The sequence below is a fragment of the Diabrotica virgifera genome, chromosome 8, assembly GCF_917563875.1.
Source record: "Diabrotica virgifera virgifera chromosome 8, PGI_DIABVI_V3a".
Taxonomy (NCBI): Eukaryota; Metazoa; Arthropoda; class Insecta; order Coleoptera; family Chrysomelidae; genus Diabrotica; species Diabrotica virgifera.
In genome coordinates this window covers 223,360,498-223,385,286 of record NC_065450.1, presented here as the reverse complement: position 1 = coordinate 223,385,286, position 24,789 = coordinate 223,360,498, and the positions used below count along the sequence as shown (strand labels likewise).

The 24,789-nt window shown below is 31.4% G+C and overlaps 1 protein-coding gene across 2 annotated transcripts in view; it reads left to right on the top strand.

Annotated features, from left to right (window-relative positions):
* Nucleotides 1-24,789, top strand: part of LOC114341642 (uncharacterized) — a 49,539-nt gene that overhangs the window by 8,867 nt on the left and 15,883 nt on the right. For both annotated transcript variants that reach the window (XM_028292453.2, XM_028292459.2), the window contains exons 2-3: nucleotides 6,558-6,652; nucleotides 17,071-17,188. In XM_028292453.2, the coding sequence (XP_028148254.1) occupies nucleotides 6,590-6,652; nucleotides 17,071-17,188 (181 nt within the window). In that variant the 5' untranslated portion in view covers nucleotides 6,558-6,589. The remainder of the gene's footprint in view (nucleotides 1-6,557; nucleotides 6,653-17,070; nucleotides 17,189-24,789) is intronic.

Here is a 24,789-nt window from a genome sequence, read left to right as displayed (position 1 = left end):
AGTTCTATGTGATTAACACATCGGATTCATCGTGATTTTAACCCACCACCCCCTTCCCCCTGCCCCCACCATCAAAAACTTCATTTTTCGTTTTTATTTTTTTTGGTGGGATGCAATCAATTTTAAAATTTCAAAAAATTCACACACATAGTTGAGGCTTTTATAAAACATGCCTATTTTTTATAGACCCATAGGTAGAGTGTACATAACCTCAAAAAATTAAGAGATTTTTTTTCCCAAAAAGCGTATAACTTTTTTTGAGGAATAGCTGCAGGTCTAATTTTTTTCTTAATCTTGTGTGTTTTATCAAACACTATATTTTTAATTTTTTTCAGATTTTTCCGTAAGTCTCCCCACCTTCAAAAATCCGAAAAACTGTTTTTTGGGGGGTTTTGGGGGATTTTCCCTATTTTATAGACTTCATAATATATCAAATCAATTTTGTTTTTATAGGTTATATGTAACTTGAAGTAACTGAGTTCTTTAGAATATTTAAAAATCAGAAAAACACGTTCAAACCCCCCAAAACCCCCTTAAAAAACAGTTTTTTGGATTTTTGAAGGTGACTAACGTTACAGAAAAATCTGAAAAAAATTAGAAATATAGTGTTTGATAAAATACACAAGACTAAGGAAAAATTAGATCTGCAGCTATCCTCAAAAAAAAGTTATATACTTTTTTTCAAAAAAAAAATTTTTAAATTTTTTTGAGGTTATGTACACTCAATCTACAGGTCTATAAAAAATAGACGTGTTTTATAAAAGCCTTAACTATGCGTGTAAATTTTTTCAAATTTTAAAATTGATTGCATCCCACCAAAAAAAATAAAATCGAAAAATAAAGTTTTTGATGGTGGGGGCAGGGAGAAGGGGGTGGTGGGTTAAAATTACGATGAATCTTATGTCTTAATCACATAAAACTTAAAAAAATGAAAAAAATTAAATTCTGGTAATGAGGGAGGGTATTTTTTAAATTATGTATCCCGTCCATAAGTGGAAAGTTTGATGTGCCACTGTAGACGCATGTGCCACTGAAAAGTGACGGCACAGTGCTCAAATGTTTTCTTTTAGGTTCTACTATTTAAGTTATAGGGTCCCGTCGTGCCTAAAATGATTAAGAATTTTCACCTATAGCGGCTCTTAGTCTATCAGTAAGTAGCCACATTTTATTTAAGGGATTTTTGAGCAATCTTAATATTTTGAGGTCTAGAATCTACAACTCAGAGATTCGACATTCTTAATAAAATTTAACCCTAAAAGGGCCCGTAGTAATATAACTCCCAAGAAAAAAAAAAGAAGAAAAAAAAACGACAAAAAATTTTTGTTTTTTTGGTAAAAAATTCCCAGGAACCCAATTATTGAAACGGTATTTCAAAATACTTAATCCCCGCGACGTTATTAAAAAAACAAATTATAAACAAATTTGAATAATTTTCAAATGCCATTTTAGGGGGGAGTTTAATTGAAATTTGAACTTATCAATACATTTATCGAAATATATATATATATATATATATATATATATATATATATATATAACAGCGCTAACAGGCCTTATAGGCCTACGGCTTCTAAATTCTGGATAATATTTCTCCATTCTGTTCGGTCCTCTGCACTCTTTCTCCAGTCCTTCACCCCGATTTCTTCCAAATCCCTCTCTGCAGCCTCTAACCATCTCTTCCTTGGTCGACCTCGTCTCCTTTTTCCCAATGCTCTGTCATTCAATATTCGTTTGACGTTTCTAGTTTCTGGCATTCGAGTAATATGTCCCAGCCATCTAACTCTTTGGGCTCGTATTTTTGTCGTTATTTTTGGTCTCCCATACATCCTCATTACTTCTTCATTTGTTCGTCTCCTCCAGGTTTTCTCCGCTATCTGTATACCTCCAAAAATTTTTCTCAGGATCTTCCTTTCCCATATCTGTATCTTCTTCTCCTCTTGTTGATTCATTACCCACGTTTCGCTCGCATACAACACTGTGGGCCGTATTATCGTTTCATACATTCTGATTTTCGCGTTTATTGATACATTTTTTGCTTTTAATATCGTGTTTAAGGCACCCACAACTCGACTTCCCTTCAATAATCTTTTATCTATTTCTTTTTCTTCCCTTCCAGTACTGGTTACAGTCACTCCCAGGTATTCGAATTCTGCTACTTCCTTAAATTTATATTCATCTCCTTCTCCTTTCATTTTTATATAGTTATCCTCTTTATTTATATCTCCTTTCATTACCATGTATTGTGTTTTTCCTTGGTTGATTCTTAATCCATACCTTTTTGCTTCCGCTTCGAACTTTTGGAATATTTTTTGGAGATGTTCCTTTGTTCTTGTTAGGATGACTAGATCATCAGCGTAAGCTATAAACTGCTGTCTGTTGTTAAATATGGTACCGCTTGTATTAATTTTTATCCTTCTTACTATGTGTTCTAGTACCAAGTTAAATAAGTCTGTAGATAGAGGGTCACCCTGTTTCAGTCCTTTATTCACTGTGAATTGTTTTGAAAAATTTCCTTCCAGTGTTATCCTGTTTTTTGTATTGTTGAGCGTCATTCTCACTAATTTAACCAGCTTTCCTGAAATACCCAAGGATCTCATTGCTTCATATAGCATATCTCGGTCCACTGAGTCGTAAGCCTGTTTAAAGTCAATGAACAACATGTGTAGTCCCAAATTTTGTTCGTAGCTGTTGTTCTGTATTAGTTTTAATAAACATATTTGATCTGTTGTTGATCTTCCTGGTCTAAAACCTCCTTGGTATTCTCCAATGATCTTATTTACCTCCTTTTGCAATCTATTTCGGATGATTTTTGCAAGTATTTTATAGGAAAGTTTGCAAGTATTTTTATCGAAAATATACATAAAAATAAAAATAATGAGACCTTAAGCAGGTCAATATTTCTTTGACAACAACCGCGTTTTTGCAATTGAAAATATAGTAATATTTAATAAACAAATTCAATATCTCAAAAAATATTAAATATTTTTCGACCAATTTTTTTTTTGCTTAATACTGGTAACATAGAGCAACTTAGTCTGTAAAATAAGATATTTTATAGTGCTTATTTAAAACGCTTAAAATAATTTTTTGCAAATTTGTTTTTAAAGTTTTATATACAATCATTTAAATAAATAGGGGGTCAAATTTAATTTAGTAAGTCTTATGTGAAAGATTTACCCTTCAACTTTGTAGAAAAAAAGCCCATAGATCTTCATTAATAAGTGAATGACCTCGGCAGTTAAAAAAGTATTTTTTTTGCAAAATTGACCCCTTTTTAATTATTTAAACAATGATCCCCTTGTATGATTTGGATACTTTCTTGAATATATCTTTTTTACCCACCTAAACTTTGATATAAAATTTGTTTTAACCTGTACGAATTTACATTTTGACTTTTTTTATTTTATTAGGCTATCTCCATTACTGAGGATCGTGAGATCTTCCAATATTCCTAACAATTTTTTTCCATTGGTCCCTATCTTCAGCTGCTCTAAGAGCTTCGCAGAATGAGTTTCCAGCTGAATTCTTAATTTGATCGGACCATCTAGTTGGTGATCGTCCTCTTGATCTTCTCCCCGGAACGTTTCCAGAAACAATTAATCTCTCTAAACTGTCGTCACCCCTGCGAACCACGTGACCGAAGAATTGCAGAGTTCGTTGCAGACATATTGTGGACAGCCTTTTTTCCAAACCTTTATTGTCCAAATAATGGATGGACACAGAATACCAAAGAAAGTATTGAACTGAAAACCGCATAGAAGAAGAAAGCAAGGTATACTGAGATTAAGTTGGAGAAAAGGAATCGATAACGACTTAAGGGAGAGGAGAGTTGAAGAAAACCTTTGGAGCGACGGAGATAAATGGAGACTGGAAATCAGAAGACGGCGTAGAATGTTATAAACAGATTACAAAGGACACACAGATTAAAAAAATTAAGAAGAGCTCTTTCTTCTTCAGGTACCGCGTCCGGCTGGTTTCTGAAACCTGTCTCTATCGGCTGCTGCGCGAAATAATTCTTCTACCGTGGAACCACACCATTGTCTAATATTACGCAACCATGAAAGTTTCTTTCGACCAATCCATCTTTTTCCCTCCACTTTTCCTTGTATTATAAGGCGAAGTAGGTGGTATTTAGGTCCTCTAATTATATGGCCGAAGTATTCTGTTTTTCTCCACTTTATGATGTTTATGAGCAGACGTTCTGAATTCATCATTTGCAGAACATCTTCATTGAAAGTGTGCGAAACCCACGATATCTTTAGGATTCGTCGAAAGCACCACAATTCGAATGCTTCTAATTTATTTAGCATTGTGATTTTTAACGCCCATGTCTCACAACCATTCAAGACCCCACGTAACATTTTAGGACTTTCTTGCGAATATTCATCGACAGGCGTCGGTTACATAAAACTGGTTTTCAGGTCATAAAAGCCTTACGTGATATTTCAATCCTGGTTATTATCTCTTCATTACAGTCGCAATTTACATTTAACCAACTGCCAAGGTATTTAAAATGGTTTGCCCATTCCATCTCCTCTACATCAAGAGAAAGCACACCTTCATCGACATTTATCTTTTCAACTGCCATCCACTTTGTCTTTGAAATATTGATTTTTAGGCCTCTCCGATAACTTGCTTCACTAACTAGATTTACTAATGGCTGGAGATCTTCTAAATTTTCTGCAAGAATGGCTGTGTCGTCAGCGTATCTGATATTGTTGATTACTTCTCCGCCCAGTCTTATTCCCTCTTGTCTGTCGTCCAGTCTCCCTAAAGATTTCTTCAGAGTACAGATTTAAGAGACTGGGTGACAAAACACAACCCTATCGCACTCCACGTTTGATGGGTAGTTTTTTAGTACGACTATCTCCAACTTGGATAGATGCTACTTGATTGTAACATAAGTATTTTAGCAGTCTTATATCGTAGTAGTCGAGTCCTGCTGCCTGTAAGCAATTGAAAAGTATATCTTGCTGTACTCGGTCGAATGCCTTCTCGAAGTCGATGAAACAAACATAAACGTTCTTTCGGAATTCACAGCTTTTTTGTAAAAGAAAGAAAGAAGAGTACAGGTAGAAATGAATTTGCAGAAGTCACCGCCAACCTCCATTAGAGACGCACAGTGGTTCCAAATGCTGAAAACATGGTCATGAGGCGAAAAAAGGAGTCCCTATTTAGGGATTTTTATGTTTACAGTTGTTTTCTCATACTATCGTAGAGTCCTAATACGCAGGTATAAGGATCAGACTGGATGTATTCTGGTTCACAACTCAGGAACAAGTGGGCCATGTCCGGGGTTATTTTGGTCGGCAGAGAAAGTGAAAAAGAACGCGTATATTGAAAACGCTGTAAAACGTTTTGTAGTTTATCAATTTTATCGCTGTAAAGCAGATTCTTCTTTTTTAAGTATGTAGGAATGTAAGGTGTAACTTAAATTAACATTTAATAACAATAAATGCCTTAAATTTGTTAATGCATAAATAGTGAAAATATACTTGAAATAATTAACATTTTGTAAAGATGCATTCAAAAAGTACAAAATTCTGCATAATTCTGCAACTAATGTTTATTAATCTTAAAATATATAGTAAGGAGATACAGAATCACCTTGGTTTAGCTGCCTATAACTGCCTATGCATTGCTGGCAGTTGTTTGAATACAAAAGTGGGAAATGACGCATATTACATGTTTCTGGCGATTGTTGAGTACGTATGGGCAGTTGTACATAAGTAATAGGTTCTGAATATTGTACTTCATAAAGAAAATTTATTGGTAATCAGCAGTTTCAAAAGTCCCTTATAATATAAAATTTTAAACAAAAATGCGGCGAAAATAAAATTTTCGAAATTCTTTCGTCCATATTGGATCCGCCATTTTGTTTAAAAAAAAAAAGTAAAGTTCGATTTGTAATCAGCGACCTTAACCTACCAAATTTGACAAAAAATTTTCCTTTTTGATTGATATTTTCAATTTCTTTCCGCCATGTTGGATCCGCCATTTTGTTTTTCAGAAAAAATAATGCCAGATTCGTAATCAGCGATGCCAAAAACCATTAAGAACGAAAGTAATTCCAAAATGTATAAACAATATAGGTACGCTTTTAAAGGTTCATGTCATGACCACGTTTTCGGCATTTGGAACCACTGTGAGACGGCACTAAAGAAGAAGTAATTTTTCTATCCAGAGGTATATTTAGTAAAGTTCAACTGTCCACTAACGCGCTAACAAGCGTTTAGTTTTCTCATTAGAAAAAATATATAAATCCTCGCCGGACGAATCTCTCATCTCAGTGCCGCGAGCTCCAAAAATCGAAATGTGCCACATTGATTCAAGACAAACATAATGCGTTATATTTTTGGCTCAAATCCAAATTTAGAATTCAACCTACGGGCTTGCCAAGAATGTGACAGTATTCAAAAATTATTTTTCACCCAAATCATGACCATAATCTTAAACTAATATTCGCACCAATAACGTGCTTATTCTCGTCAATTCCTAGTGTTCTAAATATCGACGGTAGTTTAATTTAACTAGTGTTTTGTTTCTTTTAATTTCAGTGTTTGTTTTTTAATGGAATCTGGAGAAAATCATGGCCAATGAACTCTTGGTGGTCCAGGCGATCTATTCTTACAAGAGGAGCAATAATGATGAGGTAAGGCGCGTTTTTGTAATCTTTGGGATAATGTTTGCGATAAAAAAATATTAGCTGTTGTTTTTGTTTTATTGTCTTTGTTTTGCTTCGTTGTTATTAATAGACTTTTGGCAGTTAACGTTACATTGTTGTTAGTCACTTTCATTGCCGTATCGAATTATGAGCAATTTTATTCTCTATGGCGATCATTTTTATTGCTTGTAAAAATTATTGGCCATGGAAAATGTTCTGCTTGTTGTCACAGAACTCGTGTTATAGGTATTAATTTTTTTATTAATTTCTATGATAAAATTTTAGAATAACATATAATAATGAGCAATATTTTTCGTTTTCGACTACTTTGGTAGGGGAGGGAGCCCCCGGATTTTTACCAAATTTTAGTATACAGTGCTCTTCAGATAAAACTATCCGCCTTAAATAACTTTTGAACCACTGATTTTTAGAAAAAACGCAGACACGTCAAATAATAGATACTTGAGGGGGGAGACATTATGCCATATTTAAGCTTGACGGGAAAGGCACCCTCTCACCCTCCGTATCATTCCTTAATTTTTTTTAAATTACTACCCCCTTTTTTTATTTTAGATTTGGATTCTCCTCTTTGTACTGATTTCAAAAATGTATAACACTTGAAGTGATTACTTTATAAGAAAAATAAATACAAAAGTAAGAAAACTGGATTGAACAATTATTTTTTTAACAATTTTATTAGTTACACACATTTAGAATGAACATTTCACTACCAAAAATTTTAACAATAATTATTCAAAATGATTTTTGAAAGCTTGAATAATTATTATTGTTAAAATTTTTGAATAATTATTGTTAAAATTTTTGGTAGTGAAATGTTCACTCGTAAACTAAGGGCCGGTTGTTCGAACGCTAATTAACATTGATCACTATCAAATACTTAATTACTGTCACAACTGTCAATGTCAACTTTGGTTGGGTTGCCGAAAACATAATTATTGATGACAGTTATGAAATTAGTTAATCAATTATGTTAATAATTGTTATGTTAATTGACTAACTAATCTCATAATTAAAATTAACTATGTTTTCAGCCACCCAACCAAAGTTGACATTGACAGTTGTGACAGTAATTAAATATTTGATAGTGATCAATGTTGATTAACGTTCGAACAACCGGCCCTTAGGGCCGGTTGTTCGAACGCTAATCAAAACTGATCATTATCAAATATTTAATTACAATTATAATATAATTGTAATTGTAATTTGTAATATTATTTGATTAAGCGTACTTCTGACAGATGTCGCATTTTGAGGTTATGTTGACTGATTTATTTTATTATTTTAGTTTTAATTTAAAATAAAACATAATTAAACTCTTTCTGATATTAATTTCTTGTTTTTACTTACAAATCAATAATAATAATAAGCAATTTTTAATAATTTAAGAGCTCCGGCTATATTTTAATTACTGTTTTACCTACAATCAATAACTGATTGGTGTTTTACATGTATTTTTCATGTCGCGATTTGATTCCCATCAAGAAAATTGATTACAATAAATGATTGATTATAATCAACTTCTTGATTAGCGTTCGAACAACCGGCCCTAAATGTTATAAAATTGTTAAAAAAATCATTTTTATTCAATCCAGTTTTCTTGCATTTGTATTTATTTTTCTCATATAAATTAATTACTGTAAGCATCAAGTATTATAGTACGTTCTTTAACGGTAAAATATTGCAAAACCTCTAAATTTTAAAGAACCGCTTGGATTGACATGACATTTGGCAAACACATAGCTAACAAGTCAAAGAAAAAATTGATATTGTGCCGATGTGTGCTTTTGCCCTAGGGGTGAGTTTCACCCCCTTTTGGGGGTTCGAAATAAGTCCGGAAATGGATAAAATGACTAATTCTAAGCAACTTTTGTTCTATAAAGTTTTTTCACTAAGTTAATACTTTTCGAGTTATTTGCGAGTGAATTTGTTAATTTTTCTACAAAATAACCACGTTTTCAGACGGTTTGTCGCAAATTACTCAAAAGTAATTATTTGGTCGAAAAAAAATTCTCATCAGAAATATAGCACGTAAAAAAGTGAAAAACATGGTGTATATATTAGGTTGCTATACCTAGTAGAAGCAGAGTTATAGATAATGAAAAATAGGTTCATATTCGTCAAATTCCAAATTGTATATTTTAACGTGCCATAACCAAAAAACGAAGCACTTTTTTGTGGAAAACTCATTTTAACTTTTTTAAAGTGTTTAAAAAAATGCTTATTTTTGTTTTTTAAAAAAATTTTTAGCATCAAAAGTAAACAAGTTACGCTCAAAATTAAGTTGGTCCCTTTTTTTTGGTAAGAAATCGGGAAAATCACCCCCTAATTAGCATTTCAAATGAACTTAATTGTTATCACTTCACAAGTTTTTTACTCGCGTATGTATTGATCATACGGTCTGTAAGTTTCATCGATTCAAACTCCCTATTTTTGAAAGAGCTGTAGTTAAAAGGGCTTGAACGAGTCACTTATGAGTGTATGCAAATTTAGAAACACCGAATCTTGGCCAATTTTTGTCTCACAGAAAAACAAAAAAATATAAAATATTCAGAAAATTAAAGCTGACTTTTTTATTGTTTAATACTTTTGGTATCTCTAACAATTTTTAAGTTATTTTGAAAAAAAAGCATTTTTTTCAAAATTAAAATTTTTAAAAATTTTACTTTAAAACCAATTTTTTTTTTTCAAAAATAAGCACTTTGAATCGATGAAACTTACAGATCATATAAACACAACATAAGTAAAGTAACTTGTGAAGCGGTAACGATTAATTTCATTTAAGTTGCTAATTGGGGGGTGATCTTCCTGATTTTTCTTGCCAAAACAAAAGGGACCAACTTTATTTTGAGCGTAACTTGCTTACATTTGATGCTAGAAATTTTTTTTATGAAAACAAAAATAAAGATTTTTTTAAACACTTTAAAAAAGTTGTAATGTGTTTTCTCCAAGAATGCTTCATTATTTGGATATTTCACATTGAATTATTCTATTTGTAATTTTTCGAATATGAACCTATTTTTCATTAGCTATAACTCTGCTTTTGCTAGCTATAGGGACCTAATATATACACCATTTTTTTCACTTTTTTATAGGCTATAATTTTTTTAAGAATATTTTTTTCGACAAAATGCTTACGTTTTGAGTTATTTGCGAAAAACCGTCTAAAAACGTGGTTATTTTGTTGAAAAATGAACATATTCACTTGCAAATAACTCGAAAAGTATTGATTTGGTGAAGAAACTCTATAGAACAAAAGTTGCTTAAAATTAGTCAGTTTATATATCCATTTCGGAACTTATCTTGAACATATATTTTTTCACCCCCGAGATGGGGCGACACTCACCCCCAGGGCAAAAGCACACATCTGCACCATATCACTTTTTTTCTATGACATGTTTGCTATGCGTATGCCAAATTTCATGTCAATCCAAGCGGTTCTTTAAAATTTACAGCAAAAACCGTGAAAGAATGGACTAATAATGTTTGCGGTAAAATATTTGCTGTTGTTTTTGTTTTATTGTCTTTGTTTTGCTTCGTTTTTATTAATATACTTTTGGCAGTTAACGTTACATTGTTGTTAGTCACTTTCATTGCCGTATCGAATTCTGAGCAATTTTATTCGCTATAGCGATCATTTTTATTGCTTGTAAAAATTATTGGCCATGGAAAATTGTTTGCTTGTTACAGTAGAACTCGTGTTATAGGTGTTAATTTTTTTTCTCACAATAAAACACTGAAAACTTTTGTTTCCTATACTTCCACAAAATTTATTATTTATAACTATGTGACTACAGCTGTTTCGGCAGAGTGCCTTTCTCAAGTGATATAATTTACAATGTGTTTGCCTTTTTAAGTCTCTAACTGAAGAGATTGAGGAGTGGGGAGCTGTTTGTCTCGAGTTGGTCATTCAGAATTATATCTGTATTTTTCAGTTTATTAATTTCCATAGATTCTAAAAAAGATAGCTTAAGGCCTTTATTTTGGATATGCAGAATTTGAAACTCTTCATTGAAAGAATGATTATGATCTAGAAGGTGAAGTGCGTATGTAGAAGTGTCTCTTTTCTATTGTTGAAAGCCCTTTTGTGTTCTGCTGTCCGTTTGTCAAAAGTTCTGCCAGTTTGACCGATGTACGTTTTCGGACAGTCACCACAAGTTATGCATATTACAGTTATGTTACAGTTACAAGTTATGTATATTTGCTTAAGTTGATATATTAAGAACAATAAAAGGCGAAAGAGAAAGCAACTACAGAGTGGTGTCTACAAACTAACTTGTGGTGACTGTCCGAAAACGTATATCGGTCAAACTGGCAGAACTTTTGACAAACGGATAGCAGAACACAAAAGGGCTTTCAACAATAGAAAAACAGACACTTCTACATACGCACTTCACCTTCTAGATCATAATCATTATTTCAATGAAGAGTTTCAAATTCTGCATATCCAAAATAAAGGCCTTAAGCTATCTTTTTTAGAATCTATGGAAATTAATAAACTGAAAAATACAGATATAATTCTGAATGGCCAACTCGAGACAAACAGCTCCCCACTCCTCAACCTCTTCAGTTAGAGACTTAGAAAGGCAAACACATTGTAAATTATATCACTTGAGAAAGGCACTCTGCCGAAACAGCTGTAGTCACATAGTTGTAAATAATAAATTTTGTGGAAGTATAGAAAACAAAAGTTTTCAGTGTTTTATTGTGAGATAAAATGAACTTCCATCAAGTAACGGTCGAATCCATCAATTAGTTAATTTTTTTATTGATTGTATACAAATATTTTTGGAATACCATAGGTATTTAAATTTTTTTGCAGACTTTATATTATAATTAGCTTATAGCTATTTGTTAGCCCTCTGGGTGACCCTGGGCCTGAGATACGCCCCTCGAAAGGGTTAAAAATAGCCCTTTTTACCCTATATTCGAAGAGTTATATCCCCGAACCCAGTGGACCGATTTTAGCGTACCATGTCTCATTTTTCTTGTAAATGTCAACTTTTTTATGAAATAATTTGACGAAAAGAAAAATTACAAAATTTTGTGACTTTCAATTAATTATCAAAATTTAATTACTTACTTTTTACTTAGTCCTAAGCCTGTCTACCTTTAGATGTAAGGCTGGTGGAGTTGAGTTTGGCATTGTAGCCTCCATGCTTTTCGATCTTGTGTTAGGTTTCTTGCACTTTCCAATGTGCAAAATCCAAAATTTAATTAAAGGAGGAAAAAATAAAGCAACCGGCAAACGAAAGGGTTTTAACATATCTTTCAAACGAGCATTCATAAATTAAAATCCAAATCCATCAAGTTTGTTCTAAGATACAGCTTTTTAAAAATAGTCAATTTTCCGAAAATCGCATTTTTTATCATTATTTGTTAACTGATAGTACTTTTACCTGACAATCTCAAATTGCATAAAAATTCAGGTGCAGGTAGTTCTACAGGGTGTCTGCGTAACTTGGAACCATATGGGAAACTTTTTTAATATCAATTTTATGAAAAAATGTTATTCTTCATAAAGTGCTCTGCATTGTCTAAAACCTAAGATGCAATCATCAGGTATCAAATTTTATCAACAATATACGAGGTTTGTCCAAAAATATGAATTTCGCCTCAAGAGTAAAGTGCCTTTATATTGCACAATATGGAAAATTATTATTAAGAAAAGTTGTTTGTAATTAAAAATTATGTTATAATATACATTTGCACTCTTCAAATTGAAAAAAAATTGAAAATTTTCCTCAAATTACGGATACCCAACATCATTTTTATTTAAGATAACTCCGTTATTATTAATTTTGCGAAAAAAGTTATTCTTTATAAAAATGTCTGAATAGTCAAAAAACTAAGATGCAATCATAAGATATCAATTGTTTTTCAATTCTATACGAGGTATGTCAAAAATATGAATTTCGCTCAAAAGTAAAATATATTTATAGTTCACAATATTTCAAATAGAAGGATGCCATTGCATATTGAAACATAGTTTTTAATTCTGAATAACTTTTTATAATACCAAATTTCAATATTGTGAAAAATAAAGGTACTTTACTTTTCAGCGAAATTCATATTTTTTGACATGCCTCGTATAGAATTGACAAAATTTAATATCTTATAATTTTATTTTGGTTACGAGACTGTGCAAAACTTTTTATAAAGAATAACTTTTTTTCGTAAAATTAATAATAACGGAGCTATCATAAATAAAAATTATGTTGGGTGTCCGTGATTTGAGGAAAATTTACACAACAAAAAATTTAATTAGAAGAGTGCAAATGCAGATTATACCATAATTTTTAATTACAAACAACTTTTCTCAATGACAATTTTTGATATTGTGAAATATAAAGGCACTTTACTTTTAAGCGAAATTCATATTTTTTGACATACCTCGTATACCATTGATAAACTGTTATATCTGATGATTGCTTCTTAGGTTTTAGACTTTAGACTATTCAGAGCACTTTATAAAAAATAACTTTTTTTCGTAAAATTGATATTAAAAAAGTTTTCCATATTACGCGTTACCCAAGTTACGCAGACACACTGTATATGTATACAACAATCTCTACTTATTGGATTTCTTGGCCCGAGACTAACTATTTTTTTGACCACCTAAAAATTGAGTTTTTTGTTTCATAAGTAAACCAACATACGTTGTCGTTGTCGTTAATGATTTCTCTCATTTTTTGGTTGTTATTGCGACTGTAAATTGTTAATTAACAATTGAATTGTTGCTAAATTATTCGTTTAATTTTCACCGGCTTCTGCAGTTATAATCTATACCAAGAACGCTTTTATTTCACCAAGTTATTTAATTATTGATAAATAATTACTTGCCCAAAAAATTTATTTGAAAATTCGAGATTTTATTGGGAAAACCCACATTTTTCGAGGAAAATTTTCGTCGAAGCAAATCGGGAAAAACATGCCTCTATGTAGAATTAAATTGCGGTGAATTTTTATTTGAGTGTTTTTGGTGTAAAGTTAAAATCTTCGGAGTTATAGACCAATAATTGAAAAAAACACAATTTGGAGGCGCCATTTTGTTAATAAATAAAGTAGCACACTATCTGCGGACTTTGCATAGCTATATTATTAATATATAGAACCATAATATTCGATTCCAGCAATAAAATTGCTGGTAAATAACCTTTCTTTGTACTTTACTAATTAGACCAGCGTATTATAACTATTTTCTTTTTTTTTCAAAACTTATTATGCAAAAAAACGAAAAATTTATATTTTGTCGATAAAATATTAAATAAGCATCTCATCTTTATAATCTTTATAAGTTTGATCAATGTATCATGAATATTTTGGTTATTATTACGATCGTAAATTGTTAATTAACAATTGAATTGTTGCTAAAATATTCGTTTAATTTTCACCGGCTTCTGGAATTACAATCTATACCAAGAAAGCTTTTATGTCACTAAGTTATTTAATTATTGATTAATAATTACTTACCTAAAACTTTATTTGAAAATTAGAGATTTTGTTGGGAAAACCCGCATTTTCCGAGGAAAATTTTCGTCGGAGCAAATCGGGAAAAACATATGTAGAATTTAATTGCGGTGAATTTTTATTTGGGTGTTTTTGTTGTAAAATTAAAATCTTCGGAGTTATAGAACAATAATTGAAAAAAATACGATTTGTCAGCGCCATTTTGTTTATAAAAAAAGTAGCACACTATCTGCGGACTTTGCATACCAATATTATTTATATATACAATCATAAGATTCGATTCCAGCAATAAAATTGGTGGTAAATAACTTTTCCATGAATTTTGCTAATTAGCCTAGAGTATTAACCTATAAAATGAAAGTTATCTTTTTTGCAAATTATTTCAGTTTGAATTTCTTGCACCTGAGTGTATAATATATCCATATATCAGGATCAGGAAGTTGTTTCGAATCAACGTTCCATTTTTTGTGACACTATTAAGCACAACACAATTTTATTCGCTTGTTTCAATTTTTCTAGCTGTACATCCTGACAGCCACAGATAAATTCTTGACCTCATAAAAAACTTCTCAGGTCATTGGACACGTGAATCACATTTAATTTATAGTCTTGACAATTAAACTTGTTCTTAGCACTTAAAAAGTGTCTAAATAAAACTGTTCTCTGCAATTTGACACTATTCAAGATAAAATATAAAATTAACATTTTTTTCGATTATAATTATTATACCTAATTAAATTTTTTCGATTCGTGTAATAGAGAATAATAAAATAGTTTTGTTTGGTTCATATTCATTATTCATAGTATGTTTTACAATTTATCTTTTTGTGGTTTTCTTCTTTTTCATACAATTTATGTTTGATAAAATTGATAATGCCTTGATCTGTTAGTCGAAGCAACAAAGCACTGAACCTCAGAAAACAAAGGACAAGACGGATCTTAATAATTCTTTTTGCATTCGATTCGTGAATGCGCCAGGAATCTTTGTGACTCCGAGCTCTAATATAATATTGAAAAACTGCATACAAAAAATGCATTCTTAAAGTACATCTCAAACAAACAATAAAAAAAATTCAGAACTCGTCAATTATCGGCGGAAATGAGTTCAATTTTATTACTCTGGCGTTTTTGGGGTCCCTGAAAACGAATATGACGTCGTAAGTGATCTCCGAAGTACCTTGTGCCAAGGGTACCTACTGTTTACCTCGCCATTAAAATTCATTAAAAAATTGGTCAAAATCATTACTCGGGGGGTTTTTAGGGTCACTAACGACGAATATGACATCGGAAGTGATCTACGGAGTACCTGGTGCCCAGGGTACCTACTGTTTACCTCGTCTTGTGGAGTTTTCGGCAAAAAATTTATTAAAAAACTAGTCAAAAATCATTACTCGGGGGTTTTTGGGGTTCGTTGACATCGGAAGTGATCTCATCAATACCTGGTGCCCAGGGTACCTACGGTTTATTTATTTATTTTTTTATTAAAACTTACAAACACGACCTAGGTAGTAATTACATGTAAGAGTGCTCATTACTTGGTATAACAATATACACACAAAAAATACAATATACACACAAGTAAACACATTAAAAAAAGACGCAAGTTAATAAAATTTTAAAATGGAGCCCATTACTTATCTATTCATAACATTTTTTAATATCCCTTACACTACAGTTAAAGACGTCTATATCACAGATCTTTATTATTGCACAAGAATTATATGGACTACAAGAAAATAGGTCATTACTGTTTACCCTTAGGTTGACCTTTGGCACATGAAACCTAATAAAGTTGATCAAACCACATGTCATATTATATTTAACATTGTTAATAATATTTGAAGCAACTCTATTTGAAACATACACATTGTATTTCTTAAGGTATAAATACCTTAGAAATCTTTTTTGTACCTTTTCTATATGATTTACCTCGTTTACCTCGTCTTCGGGAATTTTTGGAAAATTCATTAAAAAATTAGTCAAAAAACATTACTCTATCGGTTTTTTGGGGTCGCTGACGATGAATATGACATCGAAAGTGATCTCCGGAGTACCTGGTGCACAGGGTAACTGTTTATCTTGTGACTAATGATTTTTGGCTAATTTTTTAATGGATTTGCCGAAAACTTCGTAAGACGAGGTAAACAGTAGGTACCCTGGGCATCAGGTACTCCGAAGATCACTTCCGATGTCATATTCGTCGTTAGAGACCCCAAATCCCCCCAAGTAATGATTTTTGACTAATTTTGTAATAAATTTTTTGCCGAAAACTCCACTTGACGGGGTAAACAGTAGGTACCCTGGGCACCAGGTACTCCGTAGATCACTTCCGATGTCATATTCGTCGTTAGTGACCCTAAAAACCACCCGAGTAATGATTTTTGACTAATTTTTTAATGAATTTTAATGACGAGATAAACAGTAGGTACCCTGGGCACCAGGTACGCTGGAGATCACTTCCGACGTCATATTCGTTTTCAGCGACCCCAAAAACCACAGAGTAACAAAATTGAACTCATTTCTGCCGATAATTGACGGGCTCTGAATTTTTTTTATTGTCTGTTTGAGATGCACGATGCACTTTAAGAATGCATTTTTTGTATGCAGTTTTTCAATATTGTATCATGGCTCGGGGTCACAAAGTTTCCTGGCGCATTCACGAATCGAATGCAAAAAAAATTATTAAGATCCATCTTGTTTTTTTTTTTCGGAGGTAAGGTCGATTTTAGTGCTTTATTGTTTAGCCTATGTAGCTAGTTTCAACTTCTTTTAAGATAAAAGTATAACCTTTTAGAGACAATGTTTGGCTTTTCGCAAAGGTCTTCTCTTACTATTTACAAATTGGTACGAAAATCCAGTGTGTAATAGTAAAATCAATACTACCGACCCCTTTATTCTCACATCTTTTATTTTTTCAGCTAAACTTCAAGAAGGGAGATTTTATAACCGTAACCCAGAAGGATGATGGTTGGTGGGAAGGCACCCTTAATGGCGAGACAGGCTGGTTTCCTAGTAATTACGTCAAGGAGTGCAAAGGTACGTCAAATTGTCTTTATCGTTGGTCTAATATGAAAAATGCATAAATGCAAAATATTCAATTTTAGACTTTTAATGGCATCTGTTAGCATTTTGGTTTACTAGATTTTGCTAAAATTGTGAAAATAAAATATGCATAACTCCATTAATGTTCAAAACCATATGAAATCTGCACAAGTCCGCTTTAGTTAGTGGCCAAACCATTCAAACGTATTGGTGCTTTTCTGATGTTTATACAATAAAAAGTCTTTTCATTGTAAACGGGCGAGTACCTACAGGGTACAGGTTAAAATGTCACAACATATTGTTTGATAATTAAATATTTTGATAATTAAAAATGAATAACCATTTTCAATTTCTCAGCATCCAATGTCTCAGCATCCGTATGGCTTGCATATTGTAGAAGCCTCGGAGGTGTAACCAGAGAAGGTTCCCATTGTTTTCATTCTGGTGGGATGTAGAATAGCATTATGTTGTTTTATATGCCATTAGAGTGAAAACTTAGTCTTTTTGATAATTGTTTAGGGACTTGTGCGACTTGTGCAATTTTCACATTATATTTAGTTGTATACAAGTGGCGTTATGCACAGTTAGTTTTTTTGCTCTCCTGTAAAATCAGGTATTTTGGATTTATACATTTTTCACATTAGGCCGACGTTATATTTTAACATTATCAGTAGTAATTGCACAAGAGCTCTAAAATTATTGAATTTTTCCCGAGTGTCACTTTGGCAGTTTTAATTTCACGAGCCGAAGGCGAGTGAAATTATGTCAAAGTGTCACGAGGGCAAAAATTCTATATTAATTTTAGAGTTGCGAGTGCAATTTGTTGCGATTATTCCATGAATAAAACTGTTCAAAACCAAAATTTTATTGTAATTTATATATGTAAGTACCAATTAGTGAAATTAAACACACAGTTGTTATAAATATGTATTTGACGGTTGAAAGTCATCACTTTTATAATTTTTAAAACATTTGTCATTAATGTCACTGAATGTATTTTTTCGTAGCAACGAAGGGCATCTGACGTAATATGCTTAACGACGGGAGATTATAAAAAATTATCACCTTAATTTGCATGTCTGTAGCTTTCTATTGGTCAGAATCTCCTATGAATGAAATAATCAATAGAATAACAGATTTAGTAGGACTTATATTATAATAGAGGAGGGAATCTTCTATCGAATTATTAGAAAATATTTATTATTAGACCATCTGGCGCTATTTTTAGTTTTTTAGTATGTGTGCTCTAAAATGAACTTCATCTAACGGTACAATTTTCGGAGTTTTCTTTGAGGGATTATATGCTTTATTTACAGACAAAAACTTTAATAAAAACAACGAGGGTTAAGCGAACATAAGGGTGTTTTCTCGTTCACTCAATGAATAAGCACTCCACCTCTCACCCACCCTTTTTGCCTAGTAATTATTAAGCTTTTTTTCACCCACAACTTTTTCTCAACTTTTTATTCTTCTTAATGTACTCTTAACACTCTTAATTTCTTTATTTTTCTTAATTTATAAGTTTTCTTAAAATAATAATAGTCAATAATGAATGGGTTGCATGTGTGAGTCCATACTAAATTAGTAATGAAATAAACGACGTTCTCACAGTCATTTATTTACATTGAACGACCGGTTTCGCTGTCTATAAGTACTCTTTCAGACTAAGACACTGGTGTCCGCCAACGGCAGCAAAGCATTGTTTTAAATGAACGACTACACACGAGCCACTTTGAGTGTCTGGCTGATTTTAGTTAGCCCGATCAAAGAACATTCTTACCCAAAAAAAATTAAGGAAGGATGAAAATTTGGGAATAGGTAGTTGACATTGTTATTATTAAATTAAGTAAATTAAAATTAAAAATTATTATATATGAAAAAGTTTACAATTCTACTTCCCATCCATTCTTCAAAAATGGACGAGAATACCCCTCTCTCGAAGGTGAAAAATATACATTCAAAATAAGTCCGCAATTGGATAAAATGATTAATTCTAAACAACTTTTGTTTTATAGAGTTTTTTCCCTAAGTCAATACTTTTCGAGTTATTTGCAAGTGAATATGTTCATTTTTAACAGAATAAAACATGTTTTTGGAAGGTTTTTCGTAAATAACTCAAAAAGTAAGTATTTCAGCGAAAAAATATTCTTAGTAAAAATATAGCTTATAAAAAATTGAAAAAAATGGTGTATGCTTGAGGTGTGTAGACCCAGTAGAAGTAGAGGTGTAGCTAATGAAAAGTAGGTTTTTCTTCATCAAATTCCAAATCGAATATTTCAATGTGAAATAACCCAAAAACGGAGCACATTTCGGGGAAAATTCATTTCAACTTTTTAAAAGAGTTTAAAAAATGGTTTATTTTTTTTAACTTGTAACATTAAAAGTAAGTGAGTTACGCTCAAAATATTGTTAGTCCTTTTTATTTTTTTGGTAAAAAAATCGCGAAAATCACCCCCTAATTAGCATCACAAATAAATTTTATCATTACCACTTCACAAGTTACTATGCTTATGTATTATTTATATGATTTGTAAGTTTCGCCGTTTCAAAGTGCTTATTTTTGAAAAAGCTGTAGTTAAAATGGCTTGAACGAGTAACTAATCACAAGTTTAGGCAAATTTGAACAGCCATAGCATAACTAATTTTTGTATAACAGAAAACAAAAAAGAAAAAATATTGAGAAAATCAAAACGTACATTTTTTTTGGTATTACTAATAATTTTTAAGTTAATTCCATGAACAATTCCATTTATTTTTTTTCAAAATTAAAAAAAAACTGTTTTATTTTAAACCCAATTTTTTTCAAAACTGAGCATTTTGAACCAATGAAACTTATAGATAATATAAACAATACATAAGTAAAGTAACTTGTGAAGCGGTAACGATTAATTTTATTTGGGAAGCTAATTAGGGGGTGATTTTCGCGATTTTTGTACCAAAAAATAAAAGGGACCAACAATATTTTGAGCGTAACTCATATATTTTTAATGTTAGAAATTTTTTTAAAAAACAAAAATAAACCTTTCTTAAACACTTTAAAAAAGTTGTAATGAATTTTCCCCGAAAAGTGCTCTGTTTTTTGGTTATTTCACATTGAAATATTCGATTTGGAATTTGACGAAGAAGAACCTACTTTTCATTAGCTGCAACTCTGCTTATACTGGGTCTGCAGACCTCACGCATACACTATTTTTTTCAATTTTTTATAAGCTATATTTTTACTAAGAATATTTTTCGGTAGAGTACTTACTTTTTGAGTTATCTGCGAAAAACCGTCCATAAACATGTTTTTTTTTATGAACATATTCACTCGCAAATAACTCGAAAAGTATTGACTTGGTGAAAAAACTGTATAGAACAAAAGTTGCTTAGAATTAGTCATTTTATCCAATTCCGGGCCTATTTTGAACGTATATTTTTTCACTCCCGAGAAAATATTTTTCACCTCGTATTTCCCAATTCTTGTAAAATGGAGGGGCTGTAGAATTGTAAACTTTTTCTTATATAATAATAGACAATTTCAACTACCTATTCCCAAATTTTCATCGTTCCTTTATTTTTTTGGAGGCTTTCGTAAAATTTTGTGTTCTCTGACCGGGCTTAGTGGCTCATGCTTTGCTGCAATTGAAAATCGGTGGCGGACATCGGTGTCGGACACCAGTGTCCTAGTCTAAAAGGGTACTGATTTTCACAGTATCCTCAGGTCCCGGTTAAAAGTAAATTACATGATTCCCGGAATCCCTTATACCGGAATCATGTAATCTACTTTTAACTGGGACCTGAGGATGCTGCGAAAATTATAGACAGCGAAACCGGTCATCCGATGTAAATAAATTGATTGTGAGAACGTCTTTTATTTCATTGTTAATTTAATAAAAATAAAGATTACATTGTGTTATGTTATTCTCTCCGTGATCTGTTTGGGTATAACAATCTATAAACATGGATAGTTTATACTTCTAAAAATAAAATGTCGCTAGTCGCTAGTTTTATTGATTGACTTAAATAAAAGTATTTGATGTTTGAAAAATTAATTCCAGAATTTCCAGAATTGTAAACATACATATATCTGCCTTCACTTCGTTTGATGTAACTTATTTCACGGAATTTTACACAATATTTCGTTAAAAATTAATGAATGGGAATGACTTCAGGATTTTAAAACAAATTCCAGGAAATAATAGATTATTTTACACTCACAAAAGGTACCAGATTCTTTTTTATGCCAATTGGAAGATATCGGGTAGCAAATTCAGTCGAAGGCAGGATTCGTTTTTAAGATATTTATTTTAGAACCAAAACCTACAAAAGATAAGATAATTAGCGTTAATTACTTGTTAATTACAATCTACATATTGGACTTTCGTAAACCTCGGGTCGATGTGACGATATTTGATACATGAATGAATGCTACTAAACGACTATAGAAATTGCATTTATTTATTAATGTGAAATGGGCATATACTTTGGGCTAATTAGCAAAATACAAGGAAAAGTTATTTAACAGCAATTTTATTGCTCGAGTCTACCAGTTTACCAGCAATCGAATCTTATTATTGTATGTATTAATAATATAGGTATGCAAAGTCCGCAGATTCTGTGCTACTTTTTTTATAAACAAAATGGCGCCCGAAAATCGTGTTTTTTTCAATTTTTGCTCTATAATTCCAAAGATTTTAACTTTACACCAAAAACGCCCAAATAAAAATTCACCGCAATTAAATTCTGCATAGAGACGTGTTTTCCCGATTTACTTCGATGAAAACTTTCCCCGGAAAAAGCGGGTTTTTCCAACAAAATCTTTAATTTTCAACTAAAATTTTAGATAAGTAATTGTTAATCAATAATTAAATAACTTAGTAATGTAAAAGCCCTTTTCGTCGTAATGTAAAAGCCCTTATAATTCCAGAAGCCGATGGAAATTAAATGAACAGTTTAGCAACAATTGAACTGTTAATTAAAAATTTACGGTCGCTATAATAACGACAATAATTATGACGCATAAGAATAACTATGATTTTTTCATAAAAAGACACTATACCTATCTAATGTACTTTACAGAATTGAAATTGGACTATTTAAGCGGCCTCAGGAATATTTTAAAATTATAAACAATTTTTTGGCTTATAAACATATAGAATATCTCGGGAAATATTAAACTAAATTAAATTGTGAAAACGGTATTCAAAAAGAAGCGGCAGGATGATTCTTTTAAAAGAAAAAACGTTTAATTATGATGAGTAGTTCCTGTGATAAAACCGGTCAAAGTTGACCGAAATTTACTACAAAGATATAAACAATAGTATCATAATTTTCAAACCATCACCTTTTTATTTTTGTCCTCTTTCTCCGCACTAATTTTCATATCCTTAAAATACTTATAACATTATAATATAATTATAATATAATTATAACATTATAATAACATATTATTATAATAAAAACTATCGATAGTACGTGTGAAAATTGCCAAAAATAGCAAAATTCCAATCAAAAATTAGGTTGGAGAAAATGTAACCCTCAAAGTTCAAAATCCGTATACGTTAAAAAAATGCATTTTCTCGGCTTCCCATGGAGCAATCTCCTTCATTCTTTTTTTGTTCCCTAATAACTCGAGTAGAGCGATCGAACTAACTCATTATTAAATGTCAAACTTGCTTTTGTTTTGATATAATAGATTAATTTATTTATAAGAACAGAAAACTACATATTTTTTCCAGTTGTAGGCTTTTTTTAGATAAACTTAATACAAGTGTACCTTTTAAAGTTAAAAACATAAATATTCTCATTTGAAAGCTGTATAATTATTTAAACAATTTTTATTTAAACAAATTAAAATTTTGTGTTATAATGACTAAATTAATTTATTATAACAAAACAAAAGCAAGTCTGACATTTAATGGTTCGATGGCTCTACTCGAGTTACTTGGGAACAAAAAAAGAATGAAGGAAATTGCTCCATGGGAAGCCGAGAAAATGCATTTTTTTAACGTATACCGATTTTGAACTTTGAGGGTTACATTTTCTCCAACCTAATTTTTGATTGGAATTTTGCTATTTTTGGCAATTTTCACACGTATTATCGATCGTTTTTATTATAATAATATATGTTATAAGTATTTTAAGGATGTGAAAATTAGTGTGGAGAAAGAGGACAAAAATAAAAAGGTGATGGTTTGAAAATTATGATCCTATTGTTTATATCTTTTTAGTAAATTTCGGTCAACTTTGACCGGTTTTATCACAGGAACTACTCATCATAATTAAACGTTTTTTCTTTTAAAAGAAGCATCCTGCGGCTGTTTTTCAAATACCGTCTTTACAATTTAATTTAGTTTAATATTTCCCGAGATATTCTATTTGTTTATAAGCCAAAAAATTCTTTATAATTTTAAAATATTCCTGAGGCCGCTTAAATAGTCCAATTTCAATTCTGTAAAGTACGTTAGATAGGTATAGTGTCTTTTTATGAAAAAATCATAATTATTCTATTATTATGATTATGCATCATAATTATTGTCGTTATTATAGTGACCGTAAATTTTTAATTAACAATTCAATTGTTGCTAAACTGTGCATTCAATTTCCATCGGCTTCTGGAATTATAATCTATACAAAAAGGGCTTTTACATTATCAAGTTATTTAATTATTGATTAACAATTACTTATCTAAAAGTTTAGTTGAAAATTAAAGACTGTTGGAAAAACCCACTTTTTCCGGGGAAAGTTTTCGTCGAAGTAAATCGGAAAAAACACGTCTCTATGCAGAATTTAATTGCGGTGAATTTTTATTTGGGTGTTTTTGGTGTAAAGTTAAAATCTTTGGAGTTATAGAGCAAAAATTGAAAAAAACACGATTTTCAGGCGCCATTTTGTTTAAAATATATTATTAATATATACAATCATAAGATTCGATTCCAGCAATAAAATTGCTGGTAAATAACTTTTCCCAAAAATGGCCTATTCTCCGATAATTAATCAGCCCAGACTAATATAAGAAGAGGACATCTCGTTCAACTCGCAAGAGGAAAAGACATGTAAGGAATTACGATCACCTCTCGTATGGGATGGGGTAAATGAACCGTCGAAATCGCTCAGCACGCCAAGTCGACAGGGTTCGGAAGTGTTCGGAATATGGTCGGGATATACTTAACTCACCTATTATACCTTGTTGAATGTCCTCCGTTCAGCACACCGAGAAAGGATCAAATGGCTTACCGTTCCGTCTTTTCTACTGTCAGAGACGGTATAAAACACGTTTTGCTTAATACATTGGCGTACTCTAGACGATAAAATTATATTATCGTCACACAGTTACAGTGTATTTCACGAATTTACGATTATTTTGGATTAGGGATGAAAGCTTTGACTTAAATGGTTCGCTGTGCTAAAGTTAATAGCAAATTCTCCCAATATTTGAAGCACTGTCGAATACAAGCAAAAATACGGTTTTACCTGATAATATATTGTACCGGGTGTCCCAATAAGAATGGCTCTCGGCCATATCTCAGGAACCATTTACAGTACAGCTTTGAAAAAAAATATTTATAACAAAAGTTGCCTCGGGAGAAGTCTGGAAATTATTTTCATAATTG